The sequence below is a fragment of the Cygnus olor genome, chromosome 2, assembly GCF_009769625.2.
Source record: "Cygnus olor isolate bCygOlo1 chromosome 2, bCygOlo1.pri.v2, whole genome shotgun sequence".
Lineage (NCBI taxonomy): Eukaryota > Metazoa > Chordata > Aves > Anseriformes > Anatidae > Cygnus > Cygnus olor.
In genome coordinates, this window is record NC_049170.1 from 125,216,113 (window position 1) to 125,236,242 (window position 20,130).

At 35.8% G+C, this 20,130-nt stretch overlaps 1 protein-coding gene across 5 annotated transcripts in view; it reads left to right on the top strand.

Annotated features, from left to right (window-relative positions):
- C2H8orf34 (chromosome 2 C8orf34 homolog) overlaps nucleotides 1-20,130 on the top strand; it is a 171,912-nt gene that overhangs the window by 43,133 nt on the left and 108,649 nt on the right. For 3 of the 5 annotated variants that reach the window (XM_040545856.1, XM_040545855.1, XM_040545857.1), the window contains exons 4-5: nucleotides 4,617-4,745; nucleotides 18,292-18,320. In XM_040545856.1, the coding sequence (XP_040401790.1) occupies nucleotides 4,617-4,745; nucleotides 18,292-18,320 (158 nt within the window). Of the gene's footprint in view, nucleotides 1-1,670; nucleotides 1,902-4,616; nucleotides 4,746-18,291; nucleotides 18,321-20,130 lie in introns of all 5 variants that reach the window. The other 2 variants (XM_040545859.1, XM_040545858.1) reach the window with 2 other exon arrangements.

The following is a 20,130-nucleotide window of genomic DNA, read 5'->3' on the forward strand; positions in this document are numbered from 1 at the left end:
CAGATCTCTCTTTCTTATGCATTCATCTTTTTTAGTGCAAAGATTCCTCCAGTTTCTCCTGACTGTTATCTCAGTTGCACCTGAAACAAACAAACAGGAAAGCCTGGTGTCTTAGGGGTCTAAGTATCTGTTTGTAAAACCATGTTTAAGCTTCTACTGTTGTATGGCAAGGGAAGAGTCCTGAAGCTAGGGCGCAAAGTGTGTGTGTGTTTAATTAAATGTTTGGATGATGACATTCTGTATTTGAAGAATAATAAATTTTAAACTTTTAAGTAATTTGTGAAACAGACTTGCTTCCCAGCAAGCTACTCTTAGGTAAATTAGGTTGATTTCTTTACCACTTTCATATTAAATCAGATCACAGATCATTCTTTCACTCTGCTTCAGTTCACCATTCTCTTTCCAGGTTTCCATATCCCATTTACAGCATTGTATGTTTCTAATTGCCTGTGGTCTGTCTAGTACCGTAGTCTATCATTCACTTAGCCTTTTAGTATCCAGCTACTGTGTAAACCAGTTTTATCTGAATGCTCTTACAAGATTTAAATGCCTGGGTAATTTTATGATCAGTAACAACACTTACATTTTTGTTCTTTGGGATGTAAGTTGGCCATACAATGTATTAGTGAAATGTAGCACGTAGTCTAAGGACTTTTCTCCTGCAATGAGCAGGTATGTGCATGAGTAAGTGGCCTCTTGCCGTATCATAGGAATGACTTTTCCATGAACCTACTGCTGGAGGATTTAATGAGTAATTGGTCTGATTCTGTCTGCAAATTATGTTTTGAAAAGACAGGTATATGCAGATGAAAACAATACTGATCTTGTACTATTATCCAATAGAAAATAACGGTCAGGTGATTTATGACAGAATTCATAGCAAATCTGACATGATTTTGAGGAATGAGTGAGTATAGAAAAAAGGAAGAAGGTTGGAAATTAATGAACGGATTTTACTAAATGTGAAGAGAGATGCAGATGAAAATGGTATATGATGGACTTCATACAAAAGAAGGTCATGTATTGAGCGTGTCCAGAGAAGGACTGTGAACCTTCTGAATGACCTGGAACACAAGTCTTATGAGGAGTGGCTGAGGGAACTGGGGCTGTTTAGTCTGGAGAAGAGAAGGCTCGGGGAGACCTTATTGCTTTCTACAGCTACCTGAAAGGAAGTTGTGGGGAGATGGGGATCAGACTCTTCACAGATAGCTAGCAATAGGACAAGAGGGAATGGCCTCAAGTGGTACCACGGGAGGTTCAGGTTGGAAGTTAGGAGACATTTCTTCTCAGAAAGAGCAGTCAGGCATTGGAACGGTTGCCCAGGGAGGTGGTGGCATCACTGTCCCGGGGGGGGGATGTTTAAGGAAAGGTTGGACGTGGTGCTTGGGGACATGGTTTAGTGGGTGATATTGGTGGTTGGGGGACAGTTGGACCATCTGATCTTGGAGGTCTTTTCCAACCTTAATGATTCTATGATTTCAAAAGATATCAAGGAAGGGTCGTATAGTGTTTATACAGTTCTGCATGCTTCACATAAAGCCATTTACTTTAAATGACCAGAATTTAGTATCCATTCATTACTTGGATGACTAGGTAAGTAAAAAGAACTATGTCTTCTAGAAGTAATAAAAGTTTCAGTCAGATCTAATTCTGCATTTCTTCCCCCTCAGTTTTGGCTCAACAGAATAAGTTGTTGAAACAGAAGTGTTCCATGACAGCATATCTGTTCTGATACATTTTCACCGAAATACAAAATGGTTCATTGAAACAGACTGTACTGACCAACACACAGAGCAAATTTCTACTAGGCTTTTGAATGCTTTCCCACCATCCATCCCATCCCACCATCCCAGTGAGATGCAGGACAGTCCAACCTTCTGGTGTTTGTGGAACATTTCACTGTAAGTAGGGATCAGACCATCATCTCTTGGGCAAGTTTCCCTACTTTCCAAGGATAAAGTAATGAAACTCTCATGTTCCTGATGCAGGTTGGTTCGTATATCAAACAACTGCTAATCCTGGAAGCTCCACAGCTGTTGAGTGTAACTGAAGTTTGATTCATTCAGCATCTGTCATGGGTCCCATGACAAATTTTAGTCTGAAATTATATGATTTCTCAAGAAATCTATCCTTTGGTATTTTGAAAAATGTCATTTTTTTCAAATTGACATATCATATTCTAACTTGTTGAAATTTTCTGCAGCTTGGAAGCTCTAAACTTTGGCTATATTCGTACATGATTTTACTGTATGAAATTATTTTCTGCTTTTATTTTGGTGGTGCTGTGAAGTTTCTGTACTATGGTGAGTTCAGTAAAGTGTTGTACACAGAAAGAAAATTCTGTCAAACTGGTAGTAAGTAGGTTAGAGTGAGTGATGGTATAGAATATATTGTTTGTACAATGAAGGGAGAAGGTGAGATTGCTGAAAAAGTAGGCAGTAAAAGCATGTGATCTCAGTATGAAACTAAAGTGAGTAAAACTAGAATAAATATAGAATTTCTTTGCTAGTTTACTAAATATTTGTAATTAGAGTTAGAAGTTCGAAAAGTTTAGAAAAATACTAAAAGGAACGTTTTGTTTTCTGTAAATAAGAGAAAGGATGAGAAATACTGAAATTTTTCTGTTTAGTTGAAGTTACTTAGGAATGGAGGGAATTTTTGGTCACACAGAAATTTACATAACTTCTAATGAACGTTGTGCTTCCTAAAACAAGGAATCATAAGGTAAATGATTGGCTTTTAAAAGTAATAACAAAGATTCTAAAGCTGTCCATCTGAGTAGAGGCCAATCACCACCCTAATACGTTCAGGTCTCTTTCTATTCACTAGAAACTACCATCATTTGTTATTGCCAGTCCTCAGAAGGAAATACATGGCATCTTTTTTGAAGACAAAGCAGAACCAGGCTTACATTTTCACTCCAACTTCCCTTCTCCTTTCTGAGACTTCCTGTGTCTCTTTCATCCTACTCTTTTCAGTGTATGTCCTTTTTAAAACCTTCTTTGTCTTCTGTTTTTGAGAATGTCTGTAATTGCAGTCTAATATATTCACATTCCTAATACTTACTCAGGTTCCTGAGTAGGTGTTACAGAATAAACCCTGGGTTATCAGACTCTATATAGATGTCCAGTTTATAGATAATTTGGTGTATGTCTACAGTAAAGGGAATCACATTTTCCTACCCTACCCTACCCTACCCTATCCTTTGTGACAGAAGGACTTAAACATAATATTGTCCTTTTCCTTATCTGGCTATTGAATGAACTTCAACTTTCCGTTTTGGAGTTGATCCAAAGTGGAACAGATTCTGTATTTGCACATAGGGCAGTCAGGAATAAGGCAGATTTCTATAGCAGCACTTATTTAACGTATTTTGCAATAGCTACCAGAACTTGAAGTCTGAGAGTAATTTCCCCATGTCATCATAAAAGTACTTTGAAATTACAAATGATCATAAGATTCCACTTGTTGTTGTTGTTGCAGTCTTACAGGAGTCTGCAAGTTTCTTCTTAGTGTTTCATGAAAATGAAGTTTGTAAGCATAGATTAGTTGACAGCTGTCAAAATTGAAAATAAAAATTTCAAAGAAGATATTGGACATATCTTTGTAGGTTTTGTTTTTGAAGTTATTTTTAAATGAGTAGTGATCAACCACTGATAAATGCAGCTGTTTTTTTCTGTTGGGAATGTGGACAAAACATCATCATCTTCATGGCAGCATGTGCATTTCTCAGTGTGGTAATGCTGTGTTTAAAGACAACTCAACAATTTCATTTGGTTGAGAAGGCAGTAGTTCCAGACATAGCATTATTTTTGTTTTAATTTCTAAAAATTGTTAAAATACTCACATTGGTCAGTGCAACTCCGAGTACTGTGAGTCCGAAACACCTCATGGAAATCCTTCTCTTTTTCTCAGCTATTGTAGGTGAGGTTAGCTCAGCAGTTGAGAAACTTATTTTAAAATTGAGTCAAAGGTTTTGGTAATAGGTAACATGTAGAAGACTGAGCTCAGGACTGCACTTCCCAAAGACTGTGTTTATTTACTCTGTCAGAATAAAGACTATACAGCTTGAGTAATAGCGCTATGTTTTGTTTCACGGTTTTTATGGACTGTGCTAGCCACACTTTATGATTTTATTTATTTTTTAATTTTTTTATTTTCATGTTGGTTAGAAAGCTTTTTGTAAAATGTTTTTTCTTTTTGAAAAAATGACTAGCAAAGCCAAAAATACTGTTTATTTTTGTCATTTTTCCTTATTGACCCCTAAGACACATATTTTTATTTTGATGTAGTTGAAGCACCTTCATATACTACCTTCTTATCTCATTTTTATGTTTCTGCATTACTTTTATTATTTTTAATTGTTAGCATTAATTATTCCTGTTTGCTGATTAATTCAACCATAATAATCATCCTGAGTATGCATTTGTTCATGTTTTCATTTTTATTTCACATTGACCAAAGAAAATATTTCCAGCTGTTAAAATAGGATAATTAAGCAATTTCCACTCAAGATTCTTGAGCTTGTAAACACATTGTGCAGCTTTTTTTTTTTTCTGCTGTAGGAGTATGAACTACCAAATCTAAACTTCATGTATATATCTGTGTATATTTAGTGCCAAGGTCAATAGAGCATCCTAAATGGGATTGGAGGACAAAACCGGAGAACCATGATTTTGATGAGCTAAATCATATTCTTCAAGAGAGCAAAAAACTTGGAAAAGCCCTTGAGAATCTGTCTCGCAGTAAGTTGATTGATTTTAGTTTTTTTAATGTAACCGTGCAGCCTGAATTGTAATCTGGAAGTATATATCAAGAAGGTAGTCTTCCATTCAATTAAGAGTAAGTTCATTGACATCTGCAGTTAGATTCTGGTTGAGGAGGTTCACAGAATGTCTGAGGCAATTTAGCAGCTCGTGTGCTGACTGAAACTACTTCCCCTGCACCTCCTTTTTTCTTGCATTGGTTTTCTGCCAGCTTAGTGAGATGAATTAGCTCATAAAGAAATCAAGCACAAGAACCTGGTGTAAGGAAAATGGCGGGAACGTGCAGCAGTGAGACTGCTCCTTTGGGTGTTAACAATTAGGTAGGTTTAAACATTTGTCAAACCTTAACCTCATTGATGGAGATCAGACCTGCTACTGAAAAGCAATTAGGTATTTTATATCCTTGATCCCAGTTAATTCCTTACAGTTTTCAAAAGCAATTCAGATAATTTAAAGCATGTTAAATAAATACTCTGAAATTTGGTGACCAATTATAAAAAATAATCTCAAGGTTTATCCCTTAAGAGACATAGTGAAACAGGAGCAGTATTTAAAAATAGCATTCTCACGTAAGGAATAGCTCTGAGGTATGTTGTTAGTCTGAAGTACGTTGATGAGAGCAAACACTACTAACAACTATCAAAGTGTGAAAAGTACTCAGCCATGGAACATGAAAACTGAGTATGATGTGGTCTGTGAGCCAGGATATGGGAGACATTTGAATGACAAATATTTAATTTCTCCTCTCATTAAATTTTATCCCCGGCACTTCTTGATTCAATGAAGAAATTTCAGATGGTGATATCAGAAACAAAGCTGAATGAAGAATGGAAGATCTGTTTTGTTAAGTATTTTGAGATTTGATGTTTTTCTGAGTCGGGTCAAAAACCCCAAACTAGTTCGCCCAAATTCCCCCTCTCCCAAATGTTTTAGGTTGATCACATGAATTATGCTCTGAGAAATTTTTGTATTACTTATAGTAGTATAGTACAGGTCTCTTTTCAAATACATTTCTCATAAACTGGTCTATCTGCCTTTTCTCCTCTAAGGAGCTGAAACAACTCCTGACTGGATCTCTGGTTTGCAGCCCCAGCATTGCCTGACAGTATTACTGTGACATGTGTGAGTCTGTCATTTTCAAGCCTTTCTCCTTGTAACCAGGCTTAACACAGATTCAGAAGCAACTTTTTTTTTTCTTTTTTCTTTTTTTTTTTTCAGTTTCAGAGAGAGTTATTTATTCTCTGTCCGGAAATACAAAGCAGTCAGAGGTGAGAGTTCAGTAATAAAGGCCTAAAATCCACCCTTCAGTCCTACGTCTTTTCTGTCCTTGTGAATATTGTGTAGGTTCCACTGAGCTCCCACATTCTTATACTTAAAATACAGTTTGCAGCATTCTGTGCCTCTTTTTGCCAAAGAGTTTTCTAATTGGAGTGCAAAACCACTGCAGCTCTTCTGAGTCCTATGCTTGGACTGAACATGAATATACCTGGTCAATGTAGTTGGAGTCAGGTTTTTGTAGATTTATGTCACAAATGATACATTCTTTGCTATTTCTTGCTAATACTTGATGTTTTCTGGTGATTTGTCAAGATAATACAGAATTTTACTCCTATCCTCCAGAGTCTTTTAATTCACTTGCAACGTGATGTAACGTTCACTTTCATGAATGTGCTTTCTATTTCTTCATCCAGATCATTAATGGAAATATTGTCAGACCTCTTCATGATTCCATTTCAGATCTGACAACCAGCCCTTGAAAGCTACTCAGTAAGTGCATTTTTCCCACCAGATGTTTATCTACCTAGCAGTGATTTCACCTAGAATATATTTCTCTAATTTGACTATCACCTAGGACAGTAGACAAAGTCTTATAATAGCTTAAGTATTTTACATCTACTTCTTCCTCTTATCCACTAAGCAAGTTTCCAAGTTGAGAAAGCAATTAGACTGATATGATATGATTTGTTCTTGGTAACTTCGCGTCAGCTGGTTCTTATCACCTTTCCTATCCATTAGATATTTATAAACAATTTATTTAACAATTTTGTCAAATATTTTTGCTGCTGTCAGATTTAAGCTGGCTGGTTAGTAATTCCCCGTGTCTTCCCCTTTTCTTTTCTAAAGAAGGATGGGGTATTTGCCCTTTTCTGTCCTCCATTCATGGTAGACAGTTGCTAATGTTTCCAAGGTTTCTTCAACTAGTTTGTTAGGTGCTTTAGAGTGAATTTCACAAGATTCTGCCAACTTGAGTGTATCTAAATGATCAGAATATCTTTCAGCTTTCTCTCGTCTGGCTTGTAATTTTCCCATCTTAAAATCACTAGCATTAAGCATCTGGCCACAATTAATCTTTTTTCTTTTTTTCTTTTTTTTCTTTTATTTTTTTCTTTTTTTTTCTTCTCTCTCTCTTTTTTTTTTTTTTTTTTTTGGTAAAAACTGAAGCAGTGAAGCTATTGAACATTGAGATTTCCTTGTATCATCCATTGTTTGTATCCCTTCTCTATGATGTAGTAGTTCTGTATTTTACTTTATCCTCCTCTCCTAATGTGTTTATAGTATCTTTTCTTGTGACTTTATTTTTGTTCTTTGATAGTTGTTACTCATTTTCACTTTAGCCTTTTTGGTTGTATCATTTAAACATTTGTGTCAGATTAATTCTAAACTGTATGTCCCTGTTTCCAGTCTTTGTACTCCTTTTCAGATAATTTCAGGAAATAAATCTGTTCTCTGCTGTGATTTCTTCCATATTAGGATGATATAAAATAAAAATAAAATAAAAATTAAAACTGCAATATATGAAAAGTTTGGAAAAAAGAAGAGGTATAATTTTGAAAATAAAGCTAGTCTTATTATTCCAGAGGGAATAGAGTTTGCACATAGCAAATATTGTGGAGGGATTCAACAAAGGGACATGTCCAGGGCTTTGAAAGTCAGACATGAGAAATTCATTCTGTGCTAGATCCAATGATTCCTTATGGTGAATTTTACAAAAACCACGACAAGGTCCCACAGCTATCTTCAAGCCTGTGTTCCTGCTTGCTTTTGGCATATAAGTCATTGCTTTTGATTCTACAGGCATGTCAAGTCTGTAAGTCCAGTGCTACATTTGATACTAATCACGTTTCCAAGCAGCATGTGACAGGCAGTGGGCTCAGCAAATGGATCCCAACATACTATCCATGGCTCTTTACAACACATTTCATTTTTCAGTATTTTAACAGGGAAGAATGCCATATAAAGTTGGCCATTTAAAATTAAATGATATTTCCATTAAGTCCTGGAATTCATTTCCATTTTTAAAGATAAAGATATGCTTTGGATCTTGTACTGAGTTTCTAGGACTCCAGAGACTGCATTGCCTGCTATGCAGATGACACAGCCTTTGTTAATTAAACTCTAGTTTCTATTGCTTCATCTACTGCTAGATCTCAGCTTTGAAAGAAACCCATGCACCTCACACAAAATTAAAACTGTCTGAAAGCTTTGGAGGGTGAGACTCAGACAGTTGGATGTCTCATCTCTCCTATGTTCAGTATGTTTGTATTTGGAATCATACTATGTTTGTATTTGGAATCATCTTCCCAAGTACCATCAAGACAATATGTAAGCAATTCTGTACTCCGGTAGATCCAAGAAAACAACAGAGACTTCACACTCAATGCTAAAGATATCTTGAGTATTGAGAGACCTGAGAAGAATATTGCCATAATAACGGTCTAAGTGTATTGGAGCTTGGTGACTCAAGTATACCATTTTCTAGAGGTCAACCCGTGTCAAGAACATGGGTTTCATTTGCTTGTCCAATCACCTGTGTGTCATTGAAGTGTATTTTGAACTATCAAGTCAATTATTTTGGAGACACTTTGGTTTATGAAACGACAGGAATATGCTGCATTTTCCTTATGCATGTTTCATTTTCTTTGATTGAGAGGCCACTCTTCTTTATTGCCATACTTCTTCCTTTGCTGATCCTAAATAAGAAGTGTCATATGCTCTTCTATTTCCAACTCTGGCCTGTTTTCTTTTTAAAAAGAGTTAAAATCTCCTGCATAGCTGAGGTTCTTTCTCATAAATAGACCTGTCTTAATCCCCAGTCTAAGGTTGGAAAGATGCATAACGAGATGGAAAACAGTGAATTATGAATGTTATGAGTGGGGGGAAATAAGGACCAAATCAGCAAGAGTTTCCTTCAAAGTAGGCATGAAGTCTGACTGCTTTGTGAGCACCTTTGCATCTTTTATGTGAACAACGAAGGACTTGAGTGCATATTGGACGTTTCCATTTACACATGGTAACAGCATTTCATGACATTTAATGTATTCTACTGTGAGATGGGTATATTTTCATAATTACACATAGACTTTTAACAGAGTTAACCAATGGTTTGTTAGTAAAGTTTGGATTCTTGTTGAATCCAGGTGTATACCACAAATTAGGAGGGAAGAAACAAACTTATGCTTTGAATTCAATGGGTGTTCTAAGGTCAGAAGAAGGGTAGTAAGTTAACATTAACCAAAGCTATTTGGGAATCCATCCAACTCAGTCTGAGGGAACCCCAGAAATAATGGTATCTAGCTATAGCCAACACAAAAAAAGTGTTCTGTATTTCTTAGTTTGGAAGGGGAGTAATCAACAATGAATCAGTACACTAGAAAGCCCCCAACAATCTAGTAGGAAGTACTGTTGCAAGAGGACCATAAAGAATTGTAGAATCACTGAATGGTTGAGGTTGGAAGGGACCTCTGGAGGTCATCTGGTCCAACCCCCTGCTCAAGCAGGCCTGCCTAGAGCTAGTTTAGCAGGACCACGTCTAGATGCCTTTTGAATATCTCCAAGAATGAAAGAGCTCTGAATCCCTCCAGAGTATCTCAAACTGTTACTTCTTATAATGTTAGAGGATCAGCTGCTGTTTATATATAGCCTAAGAAAGACAAGTGTGATCTTATGGGGAGGAAGATAAGCAACAAGAGTAAAACTCTCATAATAACAGTACAACTAGTTCAAAAAAATGATCAGAATATGTTAGCAAGCTACTAAAATATGTTCTGTTTATGGATGAACCTGTGAGTACGTGGGATGTAAGAAGATGGATATACACCATGAACTATTTCAATGTGTTTAGCAGTCTCTGAAACACATTAGGATGGGTTTTCACTAGTAAGATTCTACACTATAGGAAGTTATTAATGATTTACAGACTGCTTATGGAAGATGTACTTTAATGGAATGCAACTAACATTTATCAGAGACCTCTAAAATTTCCCATTGAAACTAGATATTTCTGATGATGATACAACTATGAATGCAGCTTGCATGACATCTTACTAGACTTTTATCAGTCACATCTTACAGGTGGCATTGTTTTAAGACTTAATACCTTATTTATTTATTTATTTATTTTTAAGTCATGCATAGCTGTTGGTCTGAAATACACTTTAGTCTATAAAATGACTTACCCAGTCAGTTGAGAATCTAGCCATAAATATGTTCTCTTAATTGAACCACAAAGCTAGTCATCAGTATTCTGTAGAGGCTTTTTTCTTTCTTCTGTTCAGGCTGAACTTTAAAATCATGTTATCCTTGTGTGAGATCAATATTTGTGATTTATTTTGAGATCGACATTTTTAGATAAGCTCAATCAAACCTTTAAGGAAGATAATTTTATCTCAGTACTGCAGCTGTTATCCAATACTTCTTTTGCTTATAAAATCTGTTTGCTTTTAGTGTGATGTATGAGTAATAATACAAAATAATGATATTTTCTGAGATTGAAACGGGAAGAAAGTGAACATAATTATTGCTATTCAATTATAAAGTAGGGCTTATATGGCATGGAGATCACCATGACTTCAGTCATAAGTATCTTTTTTCCTACAGATGTTAAATTTTTAATTACCTTTGTTGAGGTATTTGCCATTCTGATCCAATGTGCTCTAAGCTTCAGGAATAGAGTCTCTTTCTGAGTTACAGTGCCTTTTCTGAAACAGTATTTGGCTTGGTAAAAAATTCCCTAATGCTATTGTGGAACTGGGACTTGTGTGACTGCCATTGCAGATGCGTTACTTTCTAATCCTTAGATAAAGGTGGTTGGCATTCATGGGGTAGTAGGAAGGTGGGCTATATTCTTGGCTACTGGCTGTTTTGGGCTACTCACATTAACTAACCTACTGCACTATACACCTTTCTCTGATTATTCTCTTCTGATGTGACCTCGGTTTAGAAAAGTGTCTGGGACATAATATTTGATACTTTATTTGTATTTTTTTTTCCTGATTCATTACTCTTTAAACCTAATCCTGAAATTTGTATTCTCCATTAGAGCCATTCAGAAATTTGGATATAACAATGCTGCATGCCTGAAGCACAAATTCTTTTTCTGGGGATTTAATTATTATTATTATATTTTAAGTTGCCATTGGAAAGAGAGTTTAAATCCATCTTTCCTAGATGATGACTGTACTAATGTATAGTGTGCTGCTTTGCTAGTATTTGGTGCCTTGTAGATGACACTGTTCTCCTTTTTCATGTATGGCTAGATGTTGAATGGCATATTGTCCTAACTCAATATGGATACACCTACAGAAATTTTATGCATAGTTGCTTAACAATATAGTGATATACGACATCTCTGGCAATAAAAAATCACTGAATTATTACTGGAGGAAATAGGGCTCATTTTGAAAGCTGTAAAAAGACTCAGTGTATGTAAATAATATAAGAATGTCAATTATGTCAGTCAATGGCAAATCTATATCTATTACATTGTTCCTACGTAGAAGTGTCTGAGCTGGTTTGGTTCCTGTGTACGTTTTCCAAATCAGGGGGAAATGTTTTGTTTGCTGCAACCAGAGCAACCATTTTCTGTCCTTTGTAATCCAAGGATGCTGTGAAACAGGAAATCTAAATTTACCTTGTGTTCACTACTTGATGCAAACAGGCACAGGAGCTAATAATTAGTAATTTGCTATCCTGCCAACAGCAGTATGGCAACTGTCTGGTGCATGAAGTTTTGCTGTGGGAAACAGAAGTACAGCTGAGATGACCTGACCCACCAGCAAGGGAACATATGCTTCTCCTGATTTGCTGTAAATGGGAGTCAACTGCTGGCCAGTTGATATACGATGATACGTATTCCTGTGTTTATGCTCAAAGCTGCAGTATTAACAATGGTAGAATAATAATGGAGTTTGTTACAGAACCTGTAATGCACTAGGAGTTTGGCAGTCCAGCCATCCACAAGTTCCCTGACCTAGACCAATCATAAGAACAAGTTTTCTAAAGTTAGTCAGGATTGCCTTAGGAGGTCTTAGTTCCAAACTCTGTATGTCAAAACCAGAATGCTTTGTTTGCTATGTAGGAAAACTGGCTGTTGGGAGCTCTGTGGCCATCTTCTGGATGTTTAGGAAAATGCATAAGCTATTTGTAACTCCCATTGGGCAGAATGATGGTATTCTAACATAAGTTAAAGTAGTAACATTTTATTTTCTTTTGACTAGGAATGCATTGTGCATTTGGAAAATATGCGTCTTTAAAAAAATCTCAGCTTATTTTTATTGTGTTATTTCTTCCTGTAGTTATTTAAGGAGCACAAATAGAAGTAAAAATGGTAGATGTCTCTGAAGTTTCACAAGCTTTTTTCTCATTGGAATACCTATTCTATAGTTTCAGGTATGTATAGAATATGAAGATATTGCAAGATTTTGAAATAGTATAAAGCTTCTCAGGAATAATGCAGCAGGCAGGTAATTTAAGACTTGCCATTTCAAAAAGACCTGAACTCATACAGTACCTGCTGTTTTGAAAATGAATTTTATGTTATTGAACTTTGAGCATCAAAGTCTGAAAATGACTTTCCAAAGAGGAATAATACCACAGAGTGGAGAGACATTATGTACTTCATTAGTTTTATTTGTTACACGGGAGCAGCAGCAAATGAAACTGTTCTGCTAAGAACTGCATATGAAAGAGCTAGGCATTTTTAAGGTTCATAGAATTATTAACAATGTGTTTTATGTTTTCTTTTGTTTTCTTTTGTTTTTGAAAGAAAGTTAATTCCTGATGAGCTAGAAATTAAGCAGGATGTCTCAGGCAGAAGGTCTTTATTGTGGAAGATACTCTTTATAAACTGAAAAAAAAAATATATTTTATTTCATTATTACATGGTGCAGATACGTTTTGGGAGGTGGCGTTTTCATCAAAGAAGGTGCTTTAATGGTCACTTTCATTTCTCCATTCTTACTGTTCTGCTGTTTCAAAATTGCCATATGGGTGGAAGATTGGGAACAGAAATCTAAGATATTTGTGAAAGAACAAATAAGAGTTTTGTACATGTATGGTCAATTTAATAAACCATGTTTGTTTTTATTGCTGTTTTTTGGTTTTATTAGTTTTTTGTTTGTTTGTTTTTTAAAGGCATGATAATCAACCAGTCTAATATTTTAGGTACAAAAAACAAACAAACAAAAAAAACATGTAAGTTGCAAGGTTAATATAATGCGACATGCTTTTGGGGAATCTGCTTAATGCAGGCGTGATAATACTAATTAAAGTATAAGTATAAAGTTGCATTATTATATTACATTGGCTTGCAGATGTGTTTCCTTTAATCCTATTGTGCCAGAACTTTCTTGCAATCAGAAGGTACCTTGTTCTTCAAATTCTTTTCAAAAACTGTGCTATTGACAAGATGAAAGTGTTTCAATTGAGACTGGCTGTGCCAGCATGAACAGCCCCACTCCAGATTTGCTACTGATTGGAGATGGCAGTAGTTGTGGCTGTGGAGCATTTCTGAAGGACTGTGAAAGCATGTTCAGACCAATTACTTTGTTGTTCCAGCACCCTCATAGCACAGAGAGTCATTACATTCAAAAGTAGAAACAAGTGCCGTGAATCTGTCTGTGTAATTCACTGGACAGCCAAGTGGGCTATGTCCTTGTGAAGCCTGATCAAAATTCAACACCCTTAATTAATTACCAAAGGGAGGATTTTTACAGACATAAAATTGGCAGACAGATAGCTAACTAATTCCCACTGTGAACCTAAGCTGATGGTGGCAAGCAAAGCTCTCACCCCTTTAATCAGAGTACTGCACTTTTTCTTTGCAAAAAGTAAGAATGGTGGGACTATTGTGTAGTTGTCAATCATAGTATGATATAAAACTATAGCAAACATTGTCTGTGAGAAACAGCTGCTCTGAGAGAAAGGGTAAAGTACGCTCCTTTATTTCTGAAGGATTTGCCTTTGACATCAGAAGACTTTCTCCAACAAAGGGAGAAGAACTTTTTCAACAGTCCCCTTCTTATCCACTGCTCAGTTAGTGGCTTGAGGCAGAGCAATGATGAAGCAGCCCTAAAACTTCCATTCTCTACATTCAGCATCACGTAGAGTCAGGCTTTAAATGCTTTAAACTGAAGGAAGTCAGAAACAATTGTTCCTAATAACTTATATTCTAACAAAGCTATTGGATTCAAGTTTGAACAAACTGGGTATGCCAGTTTCTCTGGTATTAGAGTTTTTTGTTGATTTGGATTAAGTTGTGATGAGAAATGGCCCCTTCTCATGGAATACACTGACCCTTTGTCTCTAGCATTCTGTGATATTTACAATAACATTTTCCTATTTAGAATATATAAAAAGCATTTTTCCTCTTTTCTATTGCATGAAAGCCACATAGAAACAATGGAAATAACTGTACAAGGTACAGAGAGCATAACCAATTATATGTTGTCAGATATACAAAATAAAGTGGAAAGAGTTTTGTTTGAAAAATTCTGATCTCAAGATATTAGTAATTATGGGAATCAGAGAGAGCAACCATTGTTACCATTATTTTGTAGGAATTAATGTTTTTTGAAGTTGTCACTGTACTGCTTGAAAATAGTGTAACTGACAGTAACCTATATGACTACCAAAAAGTCACAGAGTCATAGAATCACAGAATCATCTCTAGAGTGTGCTAAGAGTTAAGAGAATAATAGAAATCCTAAATACTCTTGTATGGTAATTATGAATATCAATTTCTCTAGTTGCTTTCTCAAGGATTCTGGATTAAACTGTTTCCCTTTTTAATGTTGTGGTAGTATATACAATGAGATTAATTCTGTGTTTAATCCTCAGGTTATATTCTTTTTTTACAGTCATTCCAGGTTTTTACTTGAAGAACCACAGTGTGAAAACTGGAGCCTGTATTATTCCACATGCACCCAAAAAATCACCTCACTCTTACGATTTTCTGTCTGCTGCACACAGGAGGAGTGCATCTCCTCAATTTCAGCAATGACATTTTGTTAGTTTGGCAACTACAAAAGAAAATTTATAAGAGTGGGCATACACTAATGCAGTAAAATCTTGGGGAAAAAAAAAAGAGCAGCAATTTTAAACCCACCTTTTATGGCTTAATTTATCTTGTTCTCTGCTAATTGAGTTGTTTTACCAGTAATTAATATAGTTTTGTTAATATTAATGGGGCTTAAACCATAACATAAAGATCTTTATGACTGGCAGTATGGTAAATCCTACCTCCAGAAAAAGCCCCATGCCAAGATTACTGCAACAAGCTCTTTATGAAATTTCTTCCTTAGAATCTTTTTTCTTTTCTCTTGATTCCACATCAAAGAGAGAGAGAAAAAGGGTTTTCAGGTTTGGTTCTGTGATTGCAAAGATAAGTTTTCTAAACTTTTAAGATCTTATTTTCGTAAGATGTCCTTGGATACTGCTTTACATCTACACATTTATCTGAGAAATATATTTAGTTTTGCTATCAAGCTACTGCTTGCAATTTAGAAGAGAGGAAACTTGAGGCATTCTGGTAAGTTGAATTACTGAGCTTACTCTCCTCTAAATTCAGAGTAAATTCTGGGGAAATGGTGGGACTTTTGCAGAAAAGCAGTGTAATAAAAGCACTCCTTGAAACTCTGGATGTTTCCCACTTTATGGGTTTACATGTAGCAGTCAGAGAAGCTAATAGATCTTTTTGGGTGGGGCATATAGTTGTGCATGCAGTTTTTCCAATTTGTCATTCAGTACTTCCAGTATTGATCTTTGATTAGCAAGATAGGCAGTTGAATAGTGAAAGCATTTGTCATTTTTTTGGAATGGAGTCTTGCAAATGACATGGTTACCTTTTGTAGTTTCCTTTGCCATACATGAAAATAAATATACGTAATCAGTCAGTCAGCACAGGGAAAAATTGCTCCTGTTTATTCATAGTTTAAATTCTAGCAGCCGTTCTGTTCTGTAATGAACCTGCTTCTTTTCTGGGTTTACTCCCAGGTTTCAAAGACCAATTCACAGAGCATCCTCTGTGAAAGCACATGAAAAGGGCACCAACCTCTAATTTGAGGAAATAAACTCAAATCAAAACAAAATGAACTGTCTTAAAATGACAGGAACTTATTGAGAAGTTTGTATGTTTGGAGAAAGCATTGTGGTTGTAAAATGAATTGACCATGGTTGGGCAAAATAAGCCAAATATGATGGAGAGCTTGTTGATGGAAATCAAGTTTTCAGGGCTGATATTAAGAGAATTTTGAATTACATTTTTTTGCTACCTCCAAGAAAATATTTATCTGCTCTCTAGTAAGTGCCCATACAGCTTTGGGGATTGAAGAAAATAGATTTCATAACTGTTGTGGTTTAGTCCGGCTGGCAGTCAAACACCACACAGCCGTTCGCTCACCCTCCCCCCTCCCTCTCCGGGATGGGGGAGAGAAACGGGAAAGTGAAGCCTGTGAGTTGAGATAAAGACAGTTTATTAAGACAGGGAAAAGAATAACAACAATAATAATAATAATAATAGTATTAATAGTAATAATGTGTACGAAATAAGTGATGCACAATGCAATTGCTCACCACCCGTTGACCGATGCCCAGCCTATCCCCGAGCAGCCGGCCACCCCTCCACCCCGGCTAGCCACCCCTATATATTGTTCAGCATGACGTCAGATGGTATGGAATACCCCTTTGGCCAGTTTGGGTCAGCTGTCCTGGGTCTGTCCCCTCCCAGCTTCTGCTGCATCCCTAGCCTGCTCGCTAGCAGGACAGAGAGAGGCTGAAAAGTCCTTGGCTTGGTGTAAGCACTGCTCTACAACAATTAAAACATCAGCATGTTATCAGCGCTCTTCTCATCCTAATCCAAAACATAGCACCCTGCCAGCTACTAGGAGGAAAATTAACTCTGTCCTAACTGAAACCAGGACAATAACACATTAAAGTTCTCTTGAATGATTCAGGTTGGTGCAACCTGCTGATTATACTGTATGGACATTAGTGTAGTGTCTAGCCTAAATAAAAAACTTGAGTTCTTAAAACATACAAATAGCTGTGAGGGATGGAATGGTTAGACAAAATGAATCTTGTCAGTGTAATCTACTTTATCACTGCTGAATGATTGAAAGTATTCTTCCGAACTAAGAATTAGTAACATAGAGTTAATGATGTAATACAGTAAAAAAAATCATATAGTTAAGGTATACCAAATAGTGAGAAATAAAAAAATGTTATGGAAATAAGCTTTTACTGTTGCAATCTTTAGTGTGATTTTAGGAAGAATAACTCTGTTCAGCTGAAACCACATATTTTGCAATATCATCAGTTGCATTCCTTAAAAGATGTCTTGATTACTCAATATGAATTAGAAAACTTTTAAGTACATATTCTTTTTATGCATGGGTACTTCCATTCTTTATTTTGACCACCTGGAGATGCTTTTCTTTGGTTTTTGAATGGAAGTTCTATGCTGGTAATCTTTCTTATCAAACCTCATGGGAACCTGGGAAATGCTTTGCTTTCAATAAATCAGAATTTTCAATATGATAGTATTAAATGTGTGATTAGTTGATCTCACCATGTGATGTGACTGAGACATGTAGATATGTCATAAATTCTGAGACCAGCTATGCATATCTAATGTGCTACAGGACAGCCATAGTTAAAAGAGTTTTGTGACATGATGAAAGCAAACACAGGAAAGACTCAGGCAGAAGGGCATGAGTCATGAAGGCAATACATAAGTTGTTGTTTAGAGGATTTAGAAAAACTGTTTTGCATTGGATTGTGAAATTTTATGAGATTTTACTCTCTTTAAGTTCCTTTGGTTTTCATAGAAACACTTTTATGTTGAACCATGGAAAAAGAGAGAAGGGTCATGCCCCTTTGCCCCTGTAATTGTATCATACTACTATGCATTCTGGTCAGGCTGAGATTTGCATAATGTGTCCATATTTAAATACTAAATTGATGTTTTAATTTTAGAAAGCAGGTAGAAGTATACTTAAGCTTTACTAGCACCTCTACTGTATCCATTTCCATAGTTTTTTGATAATTCATTTTGGTAACATTGCAGCTGAAGAAAGTTAAGAGCATATTGTTTCTAGGCAATTTCACTAATGCAGCAAAATATGATACATTGTGTGATAGAGAACAACATGGAAACTTCAGAGTAAACTTCTTTATTTACTGCAGTGAAATACATTTCTAGAAAGGATGTTTCTAATTTTTTACTTTTTTTAATTATTTTTTTTTTCAGGCATTGCTATTTCTGATGAACTTGATAAGGTAAGATTTACTGTATGCCTGATGAACAGGCAGCTGATTGTGATAATTTTAGGCAATGAGAACTACATATGCCTGTCCTGGTACACACTCTTCAGTTCTTTTGGGTTCAGAGGAAGTTTGGGTATGGAAAGCTATATGGGTAAGTACTGCATATGTTGATGCATTAAGAGCTTGTTCCAGGATGGGCTGTCAGTTATGGGAAGAAAAATCTCACTGAGATTTAAGGGACTCTTAATGAGGCCATGAAAATGCTTTTGATCTTAATGCCATCTTTGCTTAATATGTTGTGTTACTTTAATGGTGTTCTTTTGGAAATGTTAAGTTTTGAATATCTTTAATTCACGAAGTCATATCATTGGGTGGCTTTCTCATTGTCAGATATGATTTGAGAAAATATTTAGGAACATTTTCTGATCTGATCAGGAATTCACAGGCCATAAAGAGCAGTCTTCAATTTCTTGCTGAATGCTCCATACAATAATCTCTTCTGTTTTGACTATTTTGATATGCTACATAGTGTACCTGAATTTTAATTTTAACTGTAATGAACTGTACGCTGAAAGAGTAATCCAACTAATTTATCAATGTTCCAAAGGAAACAGAACACATTTTCCTTTCCTATTCTCACCACTGGACAGCAGTACATGTACAGTGCCGAGAATAATAGGTTGTGTTCTTGGTGTCAGAAACTATTACTGTCAGGGAGATAAGATCAAAAAGCATATAAGGCACAGGAATATTTCCTGATATAAGATACAATTTTTAAAATGTCTTCTCCTTCTCTTGGTAAGATGAAAGTACAATCCTATTTGACACAAATGCATATGAAATACCTCCACTGGATTTTGCAGGAAGGGCCAGTGAGACAACATTGATCACTGTTACCATGCAATCATGTGCATGTGAAGCTGCCATTTCAAAGCCATGGATTTTTATTTTTTTTTATCATTTTGGCCTTAATCTTACTCTATCTCATTGCTCATATTAAAAATATAAATGGAATCTAAGTCATCCTTCCTACCATTACCTAAACTGTGCTCAGAAGTGATGAAAAAAACATCTAGCAAAGCCTTTCTGTTACAACACTTTTATTTAAGAGTACTAACAAAGAAATCATATTAATTTAGCTTTGTTGAAAGAAATATGAAAAGCTGCTTTGAGAGAGTGGGGGATGGGGGAGGACATCTTAGACTAGAGCCTGCTATCACATACTTCTCCACTTATAAAGAGAAATTTCTGTTGGATTTGTTTTTTTCCAAGATGATAGATTATTTCTCAAAAAGGCGTGGAGGTTGAGGTGGGGAACATCATTCGTAAATTTCTTCAGGATGTACTCTGAGTGAAGAGTTAATTTTCCTTTCATCACCATATAATTTATTGTTTACAATTTAAAATTGGAAATATTTTTTGTATAAAATTTGATATAATGTTACATGCAGCGAACAGCATACACTGCCAGACCTTTACAACAACTTTACAATATTGCATCTGCTTTAACATCTGTTTCTGATGAGGACAGGTAATGTGAATGCTCTTGAAATCAAAAATTACTTGGAAAATAAAAAAATTTAAATACAAAACTCTTAACACACTTCCTGTGTACAGCCCTGCTCAACTGGCTTATAGGATAGATTTACTGAAAATACATACTTTCTGTCTCCATGGGCTTAAGTGAACTCTTGTTTTGTCCCTTAAGGATTTTTAATGGACATAAAGGCTACACCTGTATGAAGAAGTTAAGCACTGCAAGGACCATTCTGTGAAAGGAAGCAGCCCAGGTTCATGTTGTTAAGCCTTCTGTCCTACAACA